Raw genomic sequence first — 24,764 nt, 5'->3', positions numbered from 1 at the left:
TCAATAACTTGATCAAGGTCATAACCTTATCCTCTTTTAAACTCAAGCAAACTTAAGCTTAGCTGATAGCCAAAGTTGCAAATATCACAAGTATGGTAGGCAGGGATCTCCCGGCATTATTTCCTAAACCAGCCCAACACAGGGAACCTAAGTGATCTCTCAAGACTCCTGTACCTCCAGTATGTCTGGCCAACTTACAGGAAAGTTGTGAGGTCTCCTAATCAATGATTAAACTTTACAGAGAAAGTATGTATAAAGCAAACCATGTCTCTAACCATGATTACACATACATAGAGGTATTCGTACACATAGATATGCTTTTAATAATATATCTTTTTAAGAGTAGTCCTACTCTATCTCTAGCAAAAGTCAAACTGTGAGAGTCAGAAATATCTTCAGGTTTGCTGTGTGCTGTCCTCAGAGTTAAGGAAACCACCGGGATCCCATCCTTCCCTCCCGGGAAAGGAGACTGACAAAAAGGGATACAGAAAGCTTCTGGTTTCCATTGTCTTTAGTTTTGTTTTGTTTTTAAGGAACAATCTATATAAGAAACTAATTCCTTAAAAAACCCCTCAAGTTCTGCTACCAAAGACATAGGCAAAGACATCTAAGTAGCCACAGAGTCAAAAAAAAAAAAAAGTTTATTTGAGAACAAGAGGAAGCTTTTGCACATCTGACAAGGTCGACGTGTTTTGATAATAGACGCCATCCGTATTTCAGCTCTACCAACATTGCCACAAATGGAACATATTTTTTCTAACAAAGATATGGAGCTAAGTATTTATGACTAAATAGAGTCAAAGGAAAGGTGAGGCCCCACAGCTTATCCCTTAGACTGATTCATGACATGGGATTGAAATCGAACAATCCAGTCTCCTAATGCAGTGGTTCTCCACTTGGTTTCCTGTCAGAATGCCAGGGACTCTTGGAACGAATATCCCCAATACTAGGCTGTAGCCGAGTCAGGGTCTTGGGGAGTGCGACCCAGGCACTGGTATTTTTTTAAGCATCCCAGGTGATTCCAATGTGCAGCCGAGGTGGATGGCCGCTGCTCCAGAGGCAGGTAACAACCATCAACAGACTCCTCAGCCCATCCACCCTGAAAGGAAGGGGCGTTTGCTGGGCATCGCGGCCTCTCGGTGATCCTGTCATTCACTTTGCTCAAGGACTCCAGGCGTTATCAGCTTTGGGTACAGTTTAGAGCCTTTCCATGTGCCTTAGTCATTTTTAGAGCAATATTTAATCAGGCAAATACCATCAAAGAGAGAGAAAAGATGGAGAAAGAAATTTCCGTAAGGCATGATACGAATAAGTAAGTGAAAAACAATCTCAAGTTTAAAGGTGAAGGATGAGAAGTCAAAGCCTGTGAAATTTTATTTATACAAAAGAATAAAAATACCTGTTTTAAAAGGACTCATTTAAACTCATGTGTTTCAGTTTTTCCTGTTCCTTGAACATGAAACTGCTTCCAACTCAAAAAGATTTAAGATAGGTAATTATTAAATAAACACTCTTTACCTTCCCTCTGCAAAGAAACAAAAGGCCAAGTCCCCATTTTATTTATGGTAAACCAAATTACTTTCAGTTAAGAATATTGGCAACTGCACGAAAGAGATGATCAGATACGTCAGCAGGAAGGTATGAGCTGTATAATGGCATTACAAAAAGTCCCCAAAGCAAATAAGATGGTAAAAACAATCATAGAAAAACGATAAAACACAAACAAAATAAGAAAACGCCAGATATTTACAGCCTCCCTCTGAAATGTGACTTGTTCTACGTTCAGCATAAAACAAACCTAGAGAACATTTCTCGATGCGCATCACAGATGAAGCTGGTGCCAGCCAGTTTGACGGGGGAGACATTGGTTCCAAGAACGGAGAAATGCACAGTTAGCAACTTGCTGGGATTAAAACAATGTCTTGGGTCGTCCTGCAATTGTTACTGAAAATGACACAAAATAAATGCTCCAATATGGTCTTACAGAAATTACTTGTTTGTCACCACATTTCAGAACAAACTACTCAGAGTCACAGGCACCAGGTCTGGGAAAGCAGAGATGGATGGCCACGCAGCCAGGTGAGGGGTGTTTATCTTTGTGAGGTCGGAGGAGGGAAGCAGGGCTCTATAGCCTGGACGCTTCTGCACTAATGAGTCTTCTAATAATCCTGAAGAGAGAAAAACAGAAGTCCCAACTTATTCTCAGCAGAACATTGACAAATTCTCACCAACAACCCTGCTAGGATATTGCTCGTAGCCAAAGATTCTATTTCAAATATGACAGACAATATTTCACATCGAAAATGGCTTGTCTTCTGAGTCCACAAAGGGACAGAAACATCAATTCTGCCTTATTAGACCTGAGAACTCACCAGTTAGAGGCATGGGGGTGGTGAGGAGGGGTAGTATTAACAGTTCATTATTTAATCAAAGGGAATTTTTCTTCAGGAAAAAATGCGTGAGCCTTTCTCTCTCCAAAATATAAAGAGAGTACACAAACCTAAAAGTCAAAGTGCATCCAGATGGATACCCCAGACTTTAAAACAAGAACTGTGACCCCAGATTAGGAACACTCAAGCTCTGAAGACAAATACGTTTTTCTAACCGTCTACAAAAATCACCAGCCTCTCTGAAATGGTCTGGCTGATACTTACAGCTCGTGGTTTTTTGTTTAACTTCAGATCAATCCTGTGATAGGAAAGATAAAAGATATTTGCATTTTAATTTACAGAAAACGGGTCCAAGAATCAGCTACTGCATAGGGCACAAGCTATAACAAAGACTATTTGGTTAAGTAAAATCCACATTCTTCATTAGACTATGTCATATTTAGTTGTTTACCCAGATATTATCAAGCAAGTATTTATTAAAAACATGAGCAGATACTCTTGCCACAAGGTAAACTTAGATGACTCAAAAAGAAATACACTATAGCAGTTATAAAAGTCGTACAATTTTTAAAAATTATTCCAAAATTACACGTTAAAGAGCTTGGGTTAAGAGGGCATGCTCTACGTTAATGTGTTAGCTCTGCAACTACGTTGCTGATAATCACTGAGACACTGAGTGATTAAGAACAGGAAAGAGACTAGGAGTTTGTATTCCTGGACATGAAACACAAAAGAAATTCAACAAATTTCCATTTTTAAATCTTTCCAGAGCAAAAGATCTTAAACTATCAATCTCCTTATGAAGCAAAGCCAGGATATCAATTTAAATATTAATCAAAGTAAAGGTTATCTATTTTTAAAGAAATTAAAATGCATAAAAGTGAAGTTTACTTAATTTTGCTTAAGTTATTAAATAAAATGTTACCTCCATCACGTTTTTCTGTTTTTAAAAAAAACTTCCCAGCCTAACCTAATATACATACCTACAATTAAACAGATAAACTATGGGTTAGAAAGGTCTCAAAAAGGCATATTTGTCTCTACACACTAAACAACACAGCACAAATACTAATTCAAATCAAACTTACTCAAAGTCATAATCAAACATGCCAGACGGGCTGAGGGGCAGCATTTGAAAGGAAGAAAGCAATAGAAATTAATATCCTAATTGAATAAATTAGTTGATTAGCCACCCTAGCAAGATCTGTAGAAACAAAATCACTTTTAAGAATCTTAAGCCACAAAGTTTCAGACATCAAAGCACCAAAGATTCTGTGGTTGGGAGATTCCCTTCCCTCAATGGATTTCATATCAGAAGAACAGACTATAAAAAGAAAAGTTATTTCATTAGAAAACTAGACACCCGCAGGCCTTCTATTAACTACCAGATTCAGAGTTAGAACTTTTAAAATATTTAATTATAATGAAAAATAAACTGGGCATTTAGAAGAAATAGAGAACAAAGGGTTTAGTCACATAATGAAAAGTGCTTTGAAGGCCGTACCAACAACTCGGCATAATACACTTTCACTAAAATGAAAGATAAAAATATCATACAGTTTTGAAAATAAAAAACATTTTGCAATTTCTAACTCGGGTTTTATATTTAAGCATGTCCAAAGATGGTACTCCTTTTCTCTGCATTCATGCTAGAAGCCAGGGGTTGAATCAGAGTCTAATTCCAAAACCCACACAGCCATATTACTCTGCCCCTGAACCGGTGAGAACAGTTAACGGTTTACGTCAGGGCTACAATTAGGGAACGCCGAAGTCTGCAGTGCGCCTATTGAAACAAAGGGAAGTTGACATCCACAAGCACCCAAGCCGCAAGGGTCCAGATGGGAGAGCAGCGTAGAGGAGAAGGCCGTTTCGGGCCATCACTGCTAACAGACCATGGGCTGGGCAGACCTCCAAAGCAAATGTTAACCAGGGGCACGACACCAGTTCCTTAGCTGGCTCCAGAGCCTTTCAGACTGTAGACAGGAGGTAAAACGTATGCAAAACGGCTGTATTTCCTCCTAGCCAGTGTTTGCAAGAGTGAAGCTGGAAGAAAGCTTAACTTCAATAACCTTTATGCAACAGTTTCACTTCGGACATTTGGGAAAAGTATACAGTAAGTGTACAAACCAGGAACTGTCAGAAATTTAACTTTCAGCCTAACTGAACTTTGTTCAGAAAGTAAAGAAGTAGACTTTACCTACTTCATGAAAACGTCACAAACTACCTAGAATGCTAGAGCTCGGTACAGTATCAAAAACCTGTAAGAGCAGCTATAAGGTTATACCGATTTCAACTTTTTTCTTTAAAGACACTGGGACTTATCGTTCAGATATCACGTAAAAGATAAGACTTTAGAATCGTGTGATCATTTATGAATGCTAAAAATTATTTGATAGATTTTTATATTCCTAAAGAGGACAAATTCAAAGTTCTTCCCTTTTTGCTAGGGTACTTATTTATTTCCACTTTGCTTTACTCATCACTAAACAGTGTCTTACACATGGTGGGTATTCAGACTTTTGTTGAAATAATTTACTGTTGACTTTTATCTGACAATATGGGGTGTGGTACGTTGAAGGAGAAATGACACTGTACTGGGAGCAAAGTTACAAACATGTGTAGACAAAGCGCTCCCCCGCCCCCATCCCCCAATCAGTCAGACCCACTAAGACATTAGTCAGGGGCGAGGGGTTTGGGCCAGACACAATTCCTGACTAAAGATGGCAGGAATCTGAGAAGGTGTGCTAATAAACGTATTTTCTCCAGAAAGAAGGCAAATCAGCTCCAGTATCCTCCCTCAGGGCAGGTGAGGCCCTAAGGCCAAGGGAGAAACCCAGCAGGATACTGAACCTGGGGAACACAAAAGGATCCTGCTTTCCAAACAGAAAGCCCCATTGTGAAGGCAATAACTAACATCAAATATCTTTTTAAATCCTAGTATTTTTCTGGAAGGAGTTAGTTCCTAGGGCCAGGAGAGGAAACGGTAGGAAATGCTGTTACTATGGAAATCTACCAGTAATCTGCAAGAAGAAAATTAAGTTCAATGTCTAATTCCCTTTTATCAGCTGATCGTACCATTAAGGAAAATAAGGTATTACCTGAAATAAACAATAGCTATCAATAGAGTCTAGTGTACCAGGAATGGAGAAAGTGTCCCAGAAACTTTCAAGGAATTTACCCCTCCTCTACTCTGAAACAGGAAAATAATTATCCCATTTAAAATGACACTGGTGTAAACTTAATGAAAGCAACACAGAGCATGACCCTTTTATCTTGACAATTTAAAAAAATATTTTTAAGAGTATGGATCTCTGCTGTTTATGATAAACTAGCGTCAGTCCTGTCACAGCGATTAAATAAGCTGTAGCCTTACCAAAAAAAAAAAAAAAAGAGAGAGATGCAATTTTTGCTCTCTCTTACTGCACTTATGAGATTGGCGTGGTGATTTCTGGTGTGCAGAAAAATGTTAGGCTGCAGTCCTTAGTCACTATCTGGAGGATATACTATTTCTGGGTCTAAAAACCACCACCACCATTGACAAGAAAAACTCTTAAAAGAATTAAAGAATCAGTTGACGCCAAGGAGGCTTAAACCCGTTAGAGTTCACTCTGTATTATCCCTGTATGCCACATCTGGCAAAGGTAACAACTGTAATATCCTGGGTGCCTGAGGGAATGTTCTGTGGGACAACCCAGCCCAGAAGCAAACTGACTGGTACAGGGAAGCCCGCCCATTCCTTGCACGCCCCCTTTCATCTCCTCAGCATGCAGGCTCCTAAGAGGAGCAGGACAAAAGCCAACCTGGTGGATATCTGGTTTTCAAACCTCCCAGAAGAAGGTTTGAGGCCATCCCTTCCTCTAGAAACTACTGCATTACCCTCTCTGAGTCCAGCTGTATAATTTCCAATTATCTGAGCTAACAGGCCCCGGCATCATCATATAAACCCCAAGCAGAGTGAATGCTAAAATCCTCTCTGGGTGGCACCTGACCTCTCTGCCCACTGATGTGATTCCTATCTCATTAGGCACTGCAAAAAAACACAGTGAACAAACATTATCTAGGAAGGTGCTCTCGTATCTTATAGCCCTTATATTGTTCCTCTGATACTGAAATCAGCATTTTACAAAGATATATAAAAATAGAGAAATCATAAGCAATCAAAAAACTTGTATTTAAAAAGCATAAAGGGGGCTTCCCTGGTGGCGCAGTGGTTGGGAGTCCGTCTGCCGATGCAGGGGACACGGGTTCGTGCCCTGGTCTGGGAAGATCCCACATGCCACGGAGCGGCTGGGCCCGCGAGCCATGGGGGCTGAGCCTGCACGTCCAGAGCCTGTGCTCCGCAGCGGGAGAGGCCGCAGCAGTGAGAGGCCCGCGTACCGAAAAATACAAATAAAAATAAAAAATAAAAAGCATAAAGGCACTATCAGATCAGTTCTGTCCATCCTCCAGGGAATAAGAACAGGCAGGGATCAAGGTTAGGAGCAGAAGACTTATATCCCACTTTTCAGCTTCCCAACACATGCTAGTGGCATTTTCCAAACACTAGTACACAGATTCCATTTCTATTTCCCTTTTTCTCTTCTGAAAGGATCTCAAATTCACTGTATTAAACAAAAGTTTTATGGAATCAAATTCTTCTACACTAGAAACACTGAGAAGGATGTCTTCCTTCACAGTTCCTCTAATGCACACTAATTCCGCCCTTAGAGAAAAATTAGCCTGTTTCACTTGGACCAAATGAATTTCTTCCCATCAGCAACAGAAAGACCACACCAATCCTGAAGAATGTTTATTCTATTAAAGTCCCTTCACAGCAACGGTCACGGAAGCTCTAAGTGGGTGGGGATAGGGTGGGGGCCTAGGGGGTGGGGAAAGGTGGTCCCTAGCACTGACCTGTGCCGGTTTTTATTCTTTCGTTTTTTATGGCTGCTATGATGACTCCCTGAGGAAGTAGAAGAAGCAGCCTTCTGAGGTTTCACTCCCTGCACAGATCCATCCAGATCCTCAGGATCCTCCTGGCTGGGCTCATTTTCCTGATTGTGGAAGTCTGGAGAAGTATCACTTTCCGTCCCACTTCCTGGCTCCCCTGGAGGGAATAAACACAAGTCCCCCAAAGCATCATCAGTACTCCTCAGACAGTTTGTCCATCAGTCAGGAAAGGTTTTCTGAGCGCTAACACATAGAAAAAGACTTGTTTCCTACCCTCAAGGACCATATGTTCTAACTGACAGGAAGATACATACAAAGTTATCAGAGTTCCTGAGAAACTTGTAATCTGAAACAATGTAACCAGAGGCAACAGACCTAAGGACGGCTGGGAGATTAGACCATACAATCAAGATAACCTCGCTACATAAAGGTTATTTAAACAAGAATATGCTAATGGGATTAATAATTACACAAGAAGCATTATCAAAAACATTACATAGGTCTTCGGGAGGTGAGAGATGACCTTGGGAAAACATCCTACAGCTGGCCCTGGTTCCTTCCCCAGACCACATGGGAATCCTGACTTTCCATCAAGAAAAAGGGCCCAGGAGGAGAAGAGCCCCATTACCTAAGTTACTCTGAGAAGCCTTAAGAACATTATTTTAAAAGCGGTAATAATACCCTTCAGCTGACAGATATTCCCAATTTTATTTATTTATTTATTTTTAACATCTTTATTGGAGTATAATTGCTTTACAATAGTGTGTTAGTTTCTGCTGTATAACAAAGTGAATCAGCTATACATATACATGTATCCCCATATCTCCTCCCTCTTGCGTCTCCCTCCCACCCTCCCTATCCCATCCCTCTAGGCGGTCACAAAGCACCGAGCTGATCTCCATGTGCTATGCAGCTATATCCCACTAGCTATCTATTTTACATTTGGTAGTGTGTATATGTCCATGCCACTCTCTCACTTCATCCCAGCTTACCGTTCCCCCTCCCCATGTCCTCAAGTCCATTCTGTACATCTGCATCTTTAATTCTGTCCTGCCCCTAGGTTCTTCAGAACGATTTTTTTTTTTTTTTTAGATTCCATATATATGTGTTAGCATACGGTATTTGTTTTTCTCTTTCTGAGTCACTTCACTCTGTATGACAGACTCTAGGTCCATCCACCTCACTACAGATAACTCAGTTTCGTTTCTCTTTATGGCTAAGATAACTGGATAACTGGATATCCACATGCAAAAGAATGAAATTGGAACCCTATCTCATACCATATACAAAAATTAACTCAAAATGGATCAGAGACCTAAATGTAGGAGCTATAAAACTCTTAGAATCTATTGGATTAGGCAATGGTTTCTTAGATAAGACCACAAAAGCAAGCATGACAAAAGAAAAAATATGTAAAGTGAACTATATCATGTATGTAAAACTCTTGAACTGCAAATATCACCCAAAAAGTAAAACAACCCACAGGGGTGAGGTGAGGGCAAAATGGCCAAAGGGGGTCAGCTATATGGTGACAGATGGAAACTAAACTTTCGGTGGTGAGAACACTGTAGTATATACAGAAGGTCAAAGTGTAATGTTGTACATATCAAACTTATATGTTATAAACCAATGCTAACTAGAAAAAAAAAAGAAAAAAAATCACAACCCACAGAATGGGAGAAAATATTTGCACATCATATATCTGATAAAGACTTGTATCCAGAATACATAAAGAACTCTTAGAACTCAATAATAAAAAGATAAAAAAAATTAAAAAGATCAGCAATGGATTTGAATAGACATTTCTCAAAAGAAGATATACAAATGGCCAATAAGCACAGGAAAAGATGTACAACATCATTAGCCATTAGGGAAATGCAAATCAAAACTACAATGAGATAGCACTGCCTATCCGCTGGGATAACTATAATGGAAAGACAAACAGTAACAAGTGTTGGTGAAGATGTGGAGAAACTAGAACCGTCAAACACTGCTGATGGGAATATAAATTGTACAGCTAACTTGGAAGACGCTTTGGCAGTTCCGCAAAAGATTAAACATTGAGTTAACAAATCACCAGCAATTCCACTCCTGAGTATATATCCAAGAGAAATGATAACACGTTCACACAAAACTGGTCATAAATGTTCACGGAAGTATTACTCACAGCGGAAAAATGTCCATCAACTGATGAATGCATAAATAAAATGTGGTATAACCATGCAATGGAATATAGGCACAGCTCGGAGACATTGTGGATTTGGTTCTAGACCACCACAATAAAGCGAGTATCAAAATAATGTGAGTTACACAAATTTTTTGGTTTCCCAGTGCATATAAAATTATGTTTACACTATACTGAGTCTATTAAGTGTGCAACAGCATTATGTCTAAAAACATGTACATACCTTAATTTAAAAATATATTATTGCTAAAAAATGCTAACCATCATCTGACAGCACAGGGTTGCCACAAACATTCAATTTGTAAAAAATGCAGTATCTGCAAAGTGCAATAAAACAAAGTATGCCTGTATTATTCAGCATTAAAAAGAAATGCAGTACTAATACATGCTCTGTTTGGGAGTTTTTAAGTGTGATCATAGTGTAAAGGGCCTATCGTTTATATAACTACCATATGATCCAGTAACCCCACTTATGGGTATTTATCCAAAAGAACTGAAATCAGGATCTTGAAGAGATATCTGCACTCCTATGTTCATTGCAGCATTATTCAATAGCCCAAATGTGGAAATGACTTAAATGTCTGTCAATAGATAACGGATAAAGAAACTGTGGTAGGGCTTCCCTGGTGGCGCAGTGGTTAAGAATCTGCCTACCAATGCAGGGGACATGGGTTCGAGCTCTGGTCTGGGAAGATCCCACATGCCACGGAGCAACTAAGCCCGTGTGCCACAGCTGCTGAGCCTGCAAGCCGCAACTACTGAGCCCGAGTGCCACAACTACTGAGGCCCATGTGCCTAGAGCCCGTGCTCGCAACAAGAGAAGCCACTGCAATGAGAAGCCAACACACCGCAACAAAGAGTAGCCCCTGTTCGCCGCAACTAAAAAAAGCCCATGCGCAACAAGGACCCAACGCAGCCAAAAATAAAATAAATAGATAAATTTATTTTAAAAAAAGAAAATGTGGTATATACATAACAATGGAATATATTATTCAGCCTTAAAAAGAAGGAAATCCTGTCATATGCCACAACAATGGATGAACCTGGAGGACGTTATGCTACGTGAAATAAGCCAGTCACAGAAAAACAAATACTGCGTGATTCCACTTCTATGAGGTATCTAAAACAGTCAAACTCACAGAAGCAGAAAGTAGAATGGTGGTTGCCAGTGGCTGGGGGAGGAGGGGGGAGTTGCTGTTTGATGAGTATAAAGTTTCAGTCATGCAAGACAATTAAGTCCTAGAGATCTGCAGTGCAACTCTGTACAGTTAAGACTATTGTACTGTGCACTTAAAAATCTGTAGCTCTGGACTCCCCTGGTGGTGCAGTGGTTAAGAATCCACCTGCCAATGCAGGGGACACGGGTTCGAGCCCTGGTCTGGGAAGATCCCACATGCCGTGGAGCAACCAAGCCCGTGAGCCACAACTACTGAGCCCGCACACTGCAACTACTGAAGCCTGCGCGCCTAGAGCCCATGTTCCGCAACAAGAGAAGCCACCGCAATGAGAAGCCCACGTACCACAATGAAGAGTAGCCCCCACTTGCCGCAACTAGAGAAAGCCTGCACACAGCAACGAAGATCCAACGCAGCCAAAAATAAATTAAAAAGTGAAAAAAAAATCTGTAGATCTTATGTTTAGTGTTCTTGCCACAATTTAAAAACTATCATTTGGCAATACATACTGAAAGGGACTTCCCTGGTGGCACAGTGGTTGAGAATCCGCCTGCCAATACAGGGGACATGGGTTCGATCCCTGGTCCGGGAAGATCCCACATGCTGCGGAGCAACTGAGCCCACGCGCCCCAACTACTGAGTCTGTGCACTAGAGCCCGCGAGCCGCAACTACTGAGCCCGCGTGCTGCAACTACTGAGGCCCACGCGCCTAGAGCCCGTGCTCTGCAACAAGAGAAGCCCGCGCACTGCAACGAAGAGTAGCTCCTGCTCACCGCGACTAGAGAAAGCCTGCGTGCAGCAACAAAGACCCAACGCAGCCAAAAATAAATTTTAAAAAATTTTTAAAAAACCCCAACATACTAGAATATGTATACAAGAAACGGGGGTAGATTTCTGAGATTTTTCAACATAATACAGGGGGTGGAGGTGAGGGCAGGTAGGGTGTGGATAGGACAGGACGGCCACAGTGTGATGGTTTGGAGGCAGTGTGATGGGTACACAGGGATTCATCGTTTTGTCTGTATTTGCATAGATTAAAAATTCACTCTAATGAAAGAGTTTAAACGTAATCTTTTCCCCCCTTATTTTACCCCAATGTATCTGTAACAGGCCCTCCCAAGGTATGCTTTTAAGAATAGGAATGGCAAGGCTCTTTTTGGAAAGTCCAGGGTGTTTTCCAACACCAACAACCAATTCCCTGATTGCCCAGACACCAACACTTGAATTTAATTCTGACACTAACTACTGGAGTCAGGGCAGAACCCACAATTTAAGGGCTCAGTCCCACAAGAGTACCCCCTACTTCAGACACCAGTCACCAGTCCTGGGCCTCCCAGACATCCAACAGACCAGTCATAAACCAGGGGTACCACAATCCCCTCCTCAGGGTCAATAATCTGTTAGGATCAGGAACATGCTTTATTACAAAGGATACAACTCAGAAACAGGCACATGGAAGAGGCGCACAGGGCAAGGTATGGGGAGGAGCGTGGAGCCTTGCCTTCTCTGGGCTGGGAACCTTCCCAGCACTGCACCATGTTCACCAACAGAAACTCCATCATTTAGGGGTTTTTATGGAAGTTTCATTATGCAGGCATGACTAATTAAGTCACTAGCCATTGGTGATGAGCTCAATCTCCAGTCCCCTTCTCCTCCCTGGAGGTTTCAGGGTTAAGGCTGAAAGTTCCAAACTTCTAGTCAAGGACTGGTCTTTTGGGTGACCAGCCCGCAGCTGATGCTATCTGTGGGTGAGGGAGGGGCAGTGAACACAGCCACCAGTCACCTCATTAGCATACAAAAGACTACTCTTTTGCATGCTAGCCATTCTTTTTCTTTAAAATTTATTTATGTATTTATTTACTTATTTTTGGCTGTGTTGCGTCTTCATTGCCGTGCACGGGCTTTCTCTAGTTGCAGCGAGTGGGGTCTACTCTTCATTGCGGTGCGCGGGCTTCTCATTGCGGTGGCTTCTCCTGTTGCAGAGCACAGGCTCTAGGCAAGTGGGCTTCAGTAGTTGTGGCACGTGGGCTCAGTAGTTGTGGCTCGCAGGCTCTACAGCGCGGGCTCAGTAGCTGTGGCGCATGGGCTTAGTTGCTCCACGGCATGTGGGATCTTCCTGGACCAGGGCTCGAACCCGTGTCCTCTGCATTGGCAGGCGGATTCTTAACCACTGTGCCACCAGGGAAGCCCCATGCTAGTCATTCTTAATATTCTGGAGAGTCCAAGAGTTTTAGGAGCTGTGTGCCAGGAAAGGGGACAAAGACCAAATATACATTTCCCTTCATACTACAGAAAGTACTGGGCTGTATTTATGAAAATCATTCTTTGACACAGTAGTGCCACTTCTGGGATACTGTCATACAGAAATTAAAACTCCACTGCAGAAAAGCATATGGGTACAAGGATGTTTACTGTGACACTGTTCATAGTGGGGGAAAAGGGAGATGATGGGAATATTCATCAACAGAGGAGGAACAACCAGACTAGGGGGTATTTTCTGGCTTTTAAAAAGAATGCGGGACTTCATGCGGCGCAGTGGTTAAGAATCCACCTGCCAATGCAGGGGACGTGGGTTCGAGCCCTGGTCTGGGAAGACCCCACATGCCGCGAAGCAACTAAGTGCGTGCGCCACAACTACTGAGCCTGCGCCCTAGAGCCCGCAAGCCACAACTACTGAGCCCGCATGCCTAGAACCCGTGCTCCGCAACAAGAGAAGCCACCGCAGTGAGAAGCCTGCGCACTGCGACCAAGAGTAGCCCCCGCTCACCGAAACTAGAGAAAGCCTGCGCACCACAATGAAGAGTCTGCGTGCCGCAACAAAAAAGATTCTGCATGCCGCAATAAAGATCTCACGTGTGGCAACTAAGACCCGACGCAGCCAAATAAAGAAAGAAAGAAATAGGGTTTCCCTGGTGGCGCAGTGGTTAAGAATCTGCCTACCAATGCGGGGGACACGGGTTCGAGCCCTGGTCCGGGAGGATCCCACATGCTGCAGAGCAACTAAGCCCGTGCACCACAACTACTGAGCCCATGTGCCACAACTACTGAGGCCCGCGTGCCTAGAGCCTGTGCTCCTCAACAAGAGAAGCCACTGCAATGAGCAGCCCGTGCACCACAACCAAGAGTAGCCCCCGCTCGCCGCAACTAGAGAAAGCCCATGCGCAGCAACAAAGACCCAACGCAGCCAAAAATAAAAATAAATAAAATAATTTATAAAAAATAAATAAATAAGACTGCAAGATGCTAACAACAGCTGACACACACAGTCCTTACCCTAAGCCAGGCACTGCTGTACACACTTCAGATATATTAATACATACAACCCTCGCGAGGGTTAAAAAGTTAAAAAAGAAATCTAACGAAATATAAAAAGATGAGTCTAAGATACAGAAGTGTGGTCAGGACAGCCTTCCTCTGCCGTACTTAATCCTATTTATTCAGATAAAAAATGTCATCTCTGAAAATGCTAATGGTGGAGGCACTGGTCGGGGAAGGAGCAGGCCAACAGGGCACCTAGTCACAAAAGCTTTGCATCACAGGCAGGACTGCAGAAGGGACACAGGACTCACTGAGGAGGGGCTGGGCACAGGGGAGAGAAGGGTTAACTAAAAAGGTGGGAAACAAGTAAGGAAGGCAAGTTAGATACGGCAAATTTTCTCTATGTTGCAATTCTACTCGAATACACTGAGGAGCAAAACCAACTATTTACTCATTTGGGGCCAGCTGCTATGGGAGTTCTGAGTAAATGGATGGAGGAATTGGTCATATTCTATAAAGTGGGTACACGTGTACACACGCACACATGCAAAACACAAACAAAGCAGCGGAAGTCAAATCAAAGGCCTAAGAATAGAGTCCAGGCAGTAACCGACGTCCCAAAGGGCTGACATGGATACTAAGTGTTATGGGAGTCAGAGAAGAAAGAGCGGATTATTCAGGAAAAGCTTCACTGAGGGGGCAGAATTTAAACTGGACCTTGAAAAATGAGAGCCAAAATAAGTACAAAAAATAGCACATGCAAAGCAGTGCAGAGGTGAGAAAACACAAGGTATTTGGGACAAATAAATCAAACAACACCTCTTAAATAGAGAGCTTGAGAAATGACAGGTGAGATGGAATGACAGGTTGAGCGGAGTCGTAACTGTCCGGCTAGGGGATCTAACATGGGGGACAATACGAGGGGATGTTAAGAAAACTGACTTGTTGCTTAATCTTTCTGAGCCTGTTTCCCCGTCTGTAAAATAGGAATTCTTTCTCACACGTCTTGAGTATCTCTTATGGACGAGATACTGGGCTAGATGCTTGGGGCTACAGCCATGTTCCCTATCCTCAAGAAGTAGCTTTAGGGATTAAATGAGATAATGTAGAGTAAAGTGTTTGCTTAGTGTCTGGAACACAGTAAGTGTTCAAATCTCAACATCTTTGAGATCTACAAACACATAAGTCAAATTCCAAGCAATCAATCAGGGTTATTTGCAGTAAAACAGCCGCTAGCAGGACATAACAAGATGAAGGCATCCAGAGTTTCAGAACAGGGAAGTAACACCAAACAACTAACGTGTATTGAGTTCTCCGTGCAAACACGTGCTTTAAGATTAGGCTAGAAGCGGTTTATAAGAGGGACTGGAGCTGGGGAGACTAGATTCAACACTGTTAATGTACAAAGTGAGAGCACAAAGTAATAATCATTTCCTTCCTCGGCTCACGGAAGCAGAAGAGAAGTGATAGCAAGAGGACTAGGTTACAACATATCAAGGTACAGCAGCAAGTCAGTCAATCGACTGTTGCTGCCACCATGAAAAGACACACGAGTTTGCCTCTCACTGACATAAAACTGAGCAACTCATTCTTAGCGCAAATCACGTCAAATTTTAAGTTAAATACATCTACAAATGAGATGCTCTACTTAAAGGACCAGCTACTGAATGGTGCCGCAGCAGTGACTCCTGATCAGCACGAAACGTTTAAAGGCAGAAAGGAAGACACCCAGGACAACGCTCATGCAGCTGTTCACCTACCTGCGCGATGACGTAGATGCTGGAGGGGTTTGCTTTGATGAAAGCTTCAGAGAAGCCCAGTAAAACAAAAACAGGTGAGACTGCTGATCCTTTACAGGAGCCATGGGTTTGCGCCCTGGCCTGGGAAAATCTGCCTGCTTTGTTTTTCTTTCACTTTATTCTTTTTAGAAAAATATACAATGCCTCACTAATTAGCATAAAATTCCCCTTTGGGACCATGCCAATCCGTTCTCATTCTAGTGTAGGTACCTAAGAAGCCAAAGGAAGCAAAAGTAGTGCATTTTTTGAGGAAAATTTCAGAACAGTTCAAAAATAAATGCCAAAAGTGCAAAACCCCAGAATCCTTGAGATCTGAGAATATACAAGTACAAAATCTAAGAGAAAGGGTTGTTTTCTTCATTGCCACCAAAGATCAAAAACACAGGAGTCATTCCACAAGATCGGTTACACAAAACATTCTGAGACAACGGAAAGACTCTGTACAAAGGAAAAAAGAGTGAAAGGCAAAGCAGACCATTCCTCATTCCTCTCTTGGAATTAAAGTTTGGATCTTTTGGGGACCCTCAAGCCTTGAACTTGGTCCAAGCAGTCCTAGCAGAAGCAAACATAGGTCTTCTCTGGAAGACAGCACCTTCATCCCAGCCGTCAAATTATTCTACAAATACTTTTAACTACAGTGAACAGAAGTACACAGTCAAAGATAACCAACAAGCACACAGGGAAATTAGATTTCATGAGTGATACAACAGCAGAAACAACAAATAGGCTCTTAAAGACTTCAGAAACTGAAATTAAATACAGACTACAGAAAACCTACGCTTACTATACTTAAAGAAGTAGGGACCTCACAGATGGCACAGTGGTTGAGAATCTGCCTGCCAATGCTGGGGACATGGGTTTGAGCCCCGGTCTGGGAAGATCCCACATGCCGCAGGGCAACTAAGTCCATGTGCCATAACTACTGAGCCTGTGCTCTAGAGCCTGAGAGCCCCAACTACTGAGCCCATGTGCCAAATACTGAAGCTACGCACCTAGAGCCCAAGCTGTGCAACAAGAGAAGCCACTGCAATGAGAAGCCCGCGCACCACAACTAAGAGTAGCCCCCGCTCGCCGCAACTAGAGAAAGCCCGCACGCAGCAACTAAGACCCAACGACAAAGACCCAATGCAGCCAAAAATAAATTAAAAACTTTATTTATTTTTTTAAAAAGTAAAAGGCAAGTTTGAAAACAACTGCAAAGAAAGGTACTAAAAAACCACATAGCAGGGGCTTCCCTGGTGGTGCAGTGGTTGGGAATCCACCTGCCAAAGCAGGGGATACGGGTTCGAGCCCTGGTCCAGGAGGATTCCACATGCCGTGGAGCAGCTAGGCCCATGAGCCACGGCTGCTGGGCCTGTGCTCTGGAGCCCGCAAGCGACAACTACTAAGCCCACGTGCCACAACTGCTGGGGCCCTCGTGCCTAGAGCCCATGCTCCACAACGAAGAGTGGCCCCCACTCACCACAGCTGGAGAAAGCCCACGCACAGCAACGAGGACCCAACGCAGCCAAAAATAAATTAATTAATTAAATATATATATATATATATATATATATATATATATAAAAATCACATAGCAGATTTTTTAAGTAGTTAAGTAGAATTTCTGGAAATTAAAAATGTAGTAATAGGACTTCTCTGTTGGTTCAGTGGTTAAGACTCCACACTTCTAATGCAGCGGGTGTGGGCTGATCCCCGGTTAGGGAACTAAGATCCCACATGCCATGCAGCATGGCCAAAAAAAATTTTTTTTAAGTATAATAAAAGATTTAAAAATCAAGGGAAGGTTTAACAGTAAATCAGACTCAATTGAAAAGAGAATTAGTGAATGGGTAGGCCAGAAAAAAAATTACCCATAATGCAGCACAGAGACAAAAATGAAGATATAGAAAAGATAATAAAAGACATAAAGGATGAAATGAGAGAGAAGGTTTAACTTACATTTAACCAGAGTACCAGGAGAAGAGAGAGAGCATGGAGCAAACACAGTATCTGAAGAGGTAACAGCTGGGAATTTTCCAGAACTGATAAAAAATACCAAACCATAGTTTCATGAAGTCCAATGAAACCCAAGCTACATAAATTAAAAGAATGAAATCCAATAAAATAAATTTAAAATGAGATAAGTAAAGAGGAACAGAAGAAGAAAGTAAGCTGGATGTAGTACTAAGATTCATTCCCCAAACACATGCTATAAGTTCCTATTTGCTTTCTAGAGAGGAACCCCAAATTTGGCTTTAAGCATTTTAGCATCCATACAAAGAGGGAAACAGTCAATTACCAGGTTTTCAGTAAAACCAACTAGTCGTTCAGGAAAAACAACTATTCCTAAAGGAGATAATAATTAGTAATGATCATAAACGTTTGCAACGTCCTAACAGAGTGACACATTTTACAGGACCAAAATGTTACTAAGTGCAACAAAGCGCAACTTTATAGGGAAGACCAAGGAATACCAGTATGATATATTCCAGAAATGGGGCTCAATCCAGGGGGAAGATCTTAGGGGAATGGATGGCCTCCACATGCTCCGGAAAATCTTCAATACATCAGTATTTGTCTCAAGTCAAGCTGCTGAGCAGTGGCTTATAGAGTCTTCCTGACCAGTATCTAGGCGCACCCCTTCTGTGTGGGTAATTAGATACAGAGCCATATACTAAACTATCCGCTAAGCCTGGGGCAGGATAATAGGCTCTTGTGAAAACTGAGGAGTCAGACATCATTCCATCGCAGCTCACAGGAGTGAGGTCCAGAATGTTCTTAATCAGTCTTGTTACTCCACAAAGCAGATGACATGGCTCTACATTCTAGAAGTGGTATTAATGGAAAAGAAGTAAGATTTCACTGACAGTCATAATGAAAGAAAAAATCAAAAGGACTTGGTCCAACTGATTAGGCTGGCAGAAAGGAGTCAAAGCTGCCTACAAAGTGTTGAAGGACGGAGAACGGAAGTACTGTGAAACAAAACAACTAGGCAGACACATTTTGAAGGAAAGAGAACAGCTCAGTTTTAGACAAAATGTTTGAGTCTGACCATCTGAGTGGAAATGTCTAGAAGACATTTTCTAGAATTTTCTAGAAATGCATGACTAAAGCTCAGGAAAGGAGTTAGGGATAGGGCTAAAGATTCAGAAATCTGTACATGGAGATAATAATTGAAGTCACTGAGTAGTTCTAATTCCCATACTACCAAAATCCCTTCTCCTCAAACCACTGCCCTGGTAATGCAAACAAGACAACTTGATCCCACGACAAGATATGCCATGTGAAACTACCCAGCCCCAATACAAAAAGCAGGGTGTGTTTCAGAGTGACCCGACCCACAGGGAGAGCATCCAATACAGCTACATAGAGTCTGATACAGCAAGATAAACCTGCAGTTCTAAGTCCCATCACTAGAAATTAGAAAGAAGTTACACTGTATGGCTTACATACAGAGAATGATACAATTTCTCTACAAAGTAAATACTACCTGCTCTCCATTTTAAATTTAAGAACACACAGGTACATTCTGTTCATAGGATCAGAATTTCCTAAGAATTATTAAATGGGGTACATGAGGATTTATTAGATATGTCTGAAATTTTCCATGATAAAAGGGTTTTTTTAACTTTAAAAAAGACTCAACAGGAGTGAAGACATATCTCTGTGTCTTTGAACAGGTGAAGTCAACCTTCATGTGACTGAAAAGGCAGGAAGGACACGGTAGTTTCTTCCCCCAAAGAAAGACATGATTAAGGATACCCAAAAGGGTTCCTAACTTCTAGAAAGAAGAGGCAAGAACAAGAGATGCAGTCTTCAGATACACCGTTGGACAGGAATTAAATATAGGGGCGATGGTAGCTTAAAAATAAACTGATGAAAAAGTAAAAAGATAAACTTACTCTTTTCAATGAGCTGGTCCTGAACTCCTGCCAATGCACTTACTGCCTAAAAGAAAAAAACCACCAGTTACTATAAAAATTACCACAGATCTCAGGAGAGCACTCACAGACAGAAAGGAAAGAGACAACCAACTCACAGATGGACAGGAAAGAGAAAACTCACAGAAACTTAACGGAGGTCTTCCTTAACAATGGGCCACAGAAAGATCCCCCCGCCTCACTTACAGCTGCTGAAGTAACTGAGGATTTACTGAAGAGCCGCTCTGCTTCCTTAAACTTCCGGTTCCTTCTATCGTTTTTGCTATTGGAGTTTCTAAAACACACACAAGAAACTCATTATAAGCACCAAGCTATGTCTGTGGCTCAAGCTGAGGACACACCAGGACAAATGTAAGGAACTCTTTGTTTTTTAAATTACCAAGTTCCATACAGAAATGCCTCCACACCACTTGAATTGACCAAAATGACCTTCATGCTGAATGCCTATGTAGACAGCAATGTTTTCCAATGGATGGTATGTGGTCCACTGTGACACATGAGATTACTTTAGCTTTAGGTTCACAATCATTTTCATTTAATATGTATTTATTTTAATGCCTATTAATAAAAACATCTAGCACAGACTAGTGCTATGAAGTAACTCTGTTAAATAATCTTAGTTTAAAAAACTTAAAGGGCTTCCCTGGTGGCACAGTGGATAAGAATCTGCCTGCCGGTGCAGGGGACACAGGTTCGATCCCTGGTCCGGGAAGATCCCACATGCCACGGAGCAATTGAGCCCGTCTGCCGCAACTACTGAGCCTGCACTCTAGAGCCCACGAGCCACAACTACTGAAGCCCACGTGCCACAACTACTGAAGGCTGCGTGCCTAGAGCCCGTGCTCTGCAACAAGAGAAGCCACTGCAATGAGAGGCCCGTGCACCGCAACAAAGAGTAGCCCCCGCTCACCGCAACTAGAGAAAGCCCGCGTGCAGCAACGAAGACCCAACACAGCCAAAAATAACTAACTAACTAAATAAATAAAAAACTTAAAGAAAGAACCAGAGTTCCTTAGTGAAATGACTGATACCAGGTCTGAGACAAGAAAAGGACAAGGATGGGACCTCCTTGGTGGTGTAGTTGTTAAGAATCCAACTGCCAATGCAGGGGACACGGGTTCGAGCCCTGGTCCGGGAAGATCCCACATGCCGCAGGGCAACTAAGCCCGTGCGCCACAACTACTAAGCCTGCTCTCTAGAGCCCACGAGCCACAACTCCTGAGCCCACACACCACAACTACCGAAACCCAAGCACCTAGAGCCCGTGCTCTGCAAGGAGAGGTGCCTCCGCAATGAGAAGCCCACGCACCACAACAAAGAGTAGCTCCCGCTCGCAGTGACTAGAGAAAAGCCCATGCGCAGCAACGAAGACCCAACACAGTCAAAAATAAATAAATAAAATAAATAAAGTTACTAAAAGATTAAAAAAAAAAAAAAGGACAAAGGAATCAGCCTGAGGAGGCTCCCTCTGGCCACGTTTGGGACAAACTAAGCATCAAAAAGGATAATGATGGGTGTGTTAGCATTGTGAAAAGTCAGTGAGCTAAACACATGATCTGTGCACTTCTCTGCATAGATTTCAATAAATTTATACTAAAAAATAAAATAAACCTTTACAAAGTGACAGGACTAGATCCCAATACGCTGTTTTTTTTTTAAATCCATGCATCTACAGTGATTCTAAAGAGAGAGAAAGAGAGAATGAAAGGGAAAGAAGATAAAAAGGGAAGACTCTTCTTTCAGAATGCCAGTAATAAATGTAAAAGGAACAGTAAAATTAGAATCATCATTTTGCAACCTCCATTATAATAACTAATTCAGATAATCAACAATGGATACTAAAACCAATGACAAAAATTGGGGTGAGCAGTATAATCACACTGCCTAAAAAGTATAACCTCCAGGGACTTCCCTAGTGGTCCAGTAGTAAAGAATCCACCTTACAATGCAGGGGACGTGGGCTCGATCCCTGGTCAGGGAATTAAGATCCCACATGCCGTGGGGCAACTAAGCCTGCCTGCTAAAACTACTGAGCTTGCACACCTCAACTAGAGAGCCCTTATGCACCCTGGAGCCCACGTGCACCACAACTAGAAAGAGAAAAACCTGCACACCACAACTACAGAGAAGCCGGAGCGCTGCAACTAGAGAGAAGCCCACACGCCGCAACGAAGAGCCCGAGCACCGCAATGAAAGATCCCACGTGCCACAACTAAGACCCGACACAGCCAAAGATAAATAAAATAAATAAATAAATAATAAATCTTAAAAAATAAAAATAAATAAAATGTATAACCTCCGAAATCACTTGTTCATTACAAAGAGAAAAAAATAACTTTTACAATGGTGAAATCGTAGATCAAACTTAGCAGCACCAGTAATGGGGTAATCTGTCATTATGTGCCTCCTGATAAAACAGAGGTAAACAACAAGAGGTACACAAATCACTAATGCAACATTTTTGCCAAAAATATTTAAAGGATCTCTCATGAAGTCACTATAAGAAAAACCTGGAATTGGGACACTCTACAAGACAATGTCATAAACAACCTTACCACCAAAAAGGGTGGGAAGCTCCTAAATTAAGAGACTAAAGGAGACACAACACCCAAATGCAATGCACAAACACTCACTGGTTCAAAACAAGGTAGCAATGCATTTTAGGAACACTTAGGGAAATACGAATAAAGACTGTATATTACATAACGCTATTAATGTAGTGCTCATTTTCCAGGCATGATAATTGTTGGTTACGTAAGAAAGATGTTCTTATTCTTAGGAGGTACCTGCTGACATAATGTGGGGCAAATGTCATGATATCTGCTTTCAACTTTTAAATGGTTTAGCAAAAAATATATATACATATATGTATGGGAGAAAGGGGAGATATAACTACAAAGGGGTAGCATGAGGGAGATCTTTGTGATGATGGAAAAGTTCTGTATCTTGATTGCAGTGGTGGTTACAGGAATCTACCCACATGAAAACATGACAGAACGACCTATACACATTATACCAATGTCAATTTCCTGGTTTTGTTATTGTACTATATGGTTACATAAAACCCAACCACTGGGGAAAACTGTACTGTTTTTGCAACTCCCTATGTATCTATAATTATTTCAAATTTAAAAAAATTTTTAAGTGTAGATATAGGTGTGTGTATTAATACATATTATAGAAAGGGAAAAAAGAGAGGAAAGCAAATGTGGTAACAAGTTAACAACTGGTAAATGCTAGTGAAGGGTATCAAGAGATCATGAACTATTCTTTCAATTTTTCTCTAGATTTGAAAATTTTCAAAAAATTTAGAAAGTTTTCAAGAATAATATTACTAAATAAACCGTGGTACAGTTGGCACACAGGTATGGCAAACCTTGTGAGGGTGTGACTCGTGACTGATTAAAATATAGAAAACACTGATAGCAGTGCTGGTGTGTAAGGTATTATATGCTGTATTTCATTTAAGCCTCACACAACCCTGTGCCACTGGCCAGATTTCCTCTACTATACAGATGGAGGATTTGTCCAGGGTTACTCAGTGAGGCAGTGGCTGAGCCAGAGTTCAAGCTCAAGTGCAGACCTCTGTCCACCCCACTTTACTACCGTCTCCCTGCCAAGTCACTACCAACAACATACATAGCCCTAAACACAAATATTACTAGGGCACCACACAAACACTACAGGCTTCTGACACTCACTTTTGGTTGGTCAGATACCGATCCCAGCCACGAATAATGTTGCCATACATCTGAGTGTCTTCCAGGTAGCTTCCTTCAAAAGCATAGATCTGTCTCTCCAAGTTTGCCAGTGTTTCCTGAGAGATGAAAAACAAGGAAGTGGTTAATGCCTTCTACATGCAAGCATTAAGCCTAACCAAACTGAAATCTTGCTATCAGACTTATAAACTCAAGTTCAACTATACAGAGCCAGCCTTGCGGAAAGAAGGATGACATGCGCAGGGGCAGGCTGTTTCAGACTAAGACAGTCTAGACCCATCTTGTTGGATCCCTTTAAGAATAAAATGGAATAGAAAGAGCCTGTCCCCATTAAAATGTACACCCATGCCAAAGTTTGCACGTACTCAGGGGCTTCGTGGAAACCCAGCTGTCAAGAACCTGGGCGGAGGAAGAACATGAGCAGTCTCTACTCCCACGCATAAAAGATACTGCTACCCGGAGAGGGAAGGGTGATCAGCCTTCCAGAGCCAACTCGCTACCCTCCCTGCAGGCTCCGAAACGCCGCCTGCACTGGGCTGCGGTTGCTATGGAAACCTGGAAGGGCAGCTTCAGGTGAGATGGGCCTCCCGATGCCCAAGCCAAAACGCAAGGGGAGGGAGGGCTTAGCCACCAGGGTGCAAGGGGTCCCGGGTGCGTGTCACAATTCCTAATTCCCTAGACTGAGTCCGCTTCCCCTCGCCTGTCACCTTCTAAGATGTTCCCAAATACATCACAACCCTGCCCATCAAAAACCGCATCCAACTAATCTACTCCTAGTCCCCAAAAGGACATGCGCCCCTCCATCTTCCAAAGGCCTGCCCGGATGTGTGGGTCCCCCTCCCACACCTGTTTCCTACCCCACCCCCCAAAGCCCACTGGCAAGCCCGAACCAATCTCCTACAGCCTGCCGACAAGCCCGGTCCCCATCCCTCAAAGATCGTGGACCCGCCCGCCCTCGCCCACCCCGCAGAGCTCATGGACACTCTCCTCTCCAGGGCTCCCGCACGGAAGCCCCCACCCCCGGCGCCATCCTTCCTCCACGCCCCCACCTGCCTAGTCCCCCTCCCCCTCCGCGGCTCCGCGCCCCGCCCCCGGCCCCGGCTCCCTGCTCCGGATGCGCACGGCCGGGAGGCCGAGGCGCCGGCGGGCCGCGCAATGCGCAGCCGTCCTCAGGCCGCCGGACTCCCAGCCGCCGCGCTGCGCCGGCGGAGTAACGAGCGGCGCGCCGGGAACGGATCCTGGAGGCGGAGGCAGGCACGGGGCCCCAACCCGGGCGCCCCCGGTGCCAGCCCTCACCGCCAGCTCCTGCTTCCGCTTCACGAGCTCCGCCAGCTCCCGCCGGGTGTCCGGGATCTGCGGCGGCGCCGCCTTGTTGTGCATCGCCAT

At 42.9% G+C, this 24,764-nt stretch overlaps 1 protein-coding gene across 3 annotated transcripts; it reads right to left on the bottom strand.

Moving 5' to 3' along the window:
- Positions 1-623: 623 nt before the first annotated feature.
- MEAF6 (MYST/Esa1 associated factor 6) lies at positions 624-24,764 on the bottom strand (the record flags this gene model as incomplete). Of its 3 annotated transcripts, XR_014325992.1 has the most annotated exons (8): positions 624-2,168; positions 2,655-2,688; positions 3,316-3,373; positions 7,284-7,476; positions 19,621-19,666; positions 19,846-19,933; positions 23,361-23,476; positions 24,675-24,764. XR_014325992.1 is itself a non-coding variant. In XM_082833301.1 (7 exons), 7 exons carry the CDS (start codon positions 24,762-24,764, stop codon positions 2,160-2,162), a joined length of 576 nt encoding a protein of 191 aa, XP_082689427.1. The 3 variants fall into 3 exon arrangements, 2 of the variants coding, with proteins under 2 accessions (XP_082689427.1, XP_082689426.1); XM_082833301.1 differs by lacking the exon at positions 3,316-3,373; XM_082833300.1 differs by lacking the exons at positions 624-2,168; positions 3,316-3,373 and having other exon boundaries at positions 2,601-2,688.

Source organism: Leucopleurus acutus, assembly GCF_964270905.1.
Source record: "Leucopleurus acutus genome assembly, chromosome: 2".
Lineage (NCBI taxonomy): Eukaryota > Metazoa > Chordata > Mammalia > Artiodactyla > Delphinidae > Leucopleurus > Leucopleurus acutus.
Note: the sequence above shows the minus strand (reverse complement) of the source record. Positions and strands in the feature narration are given on the sequence as shown.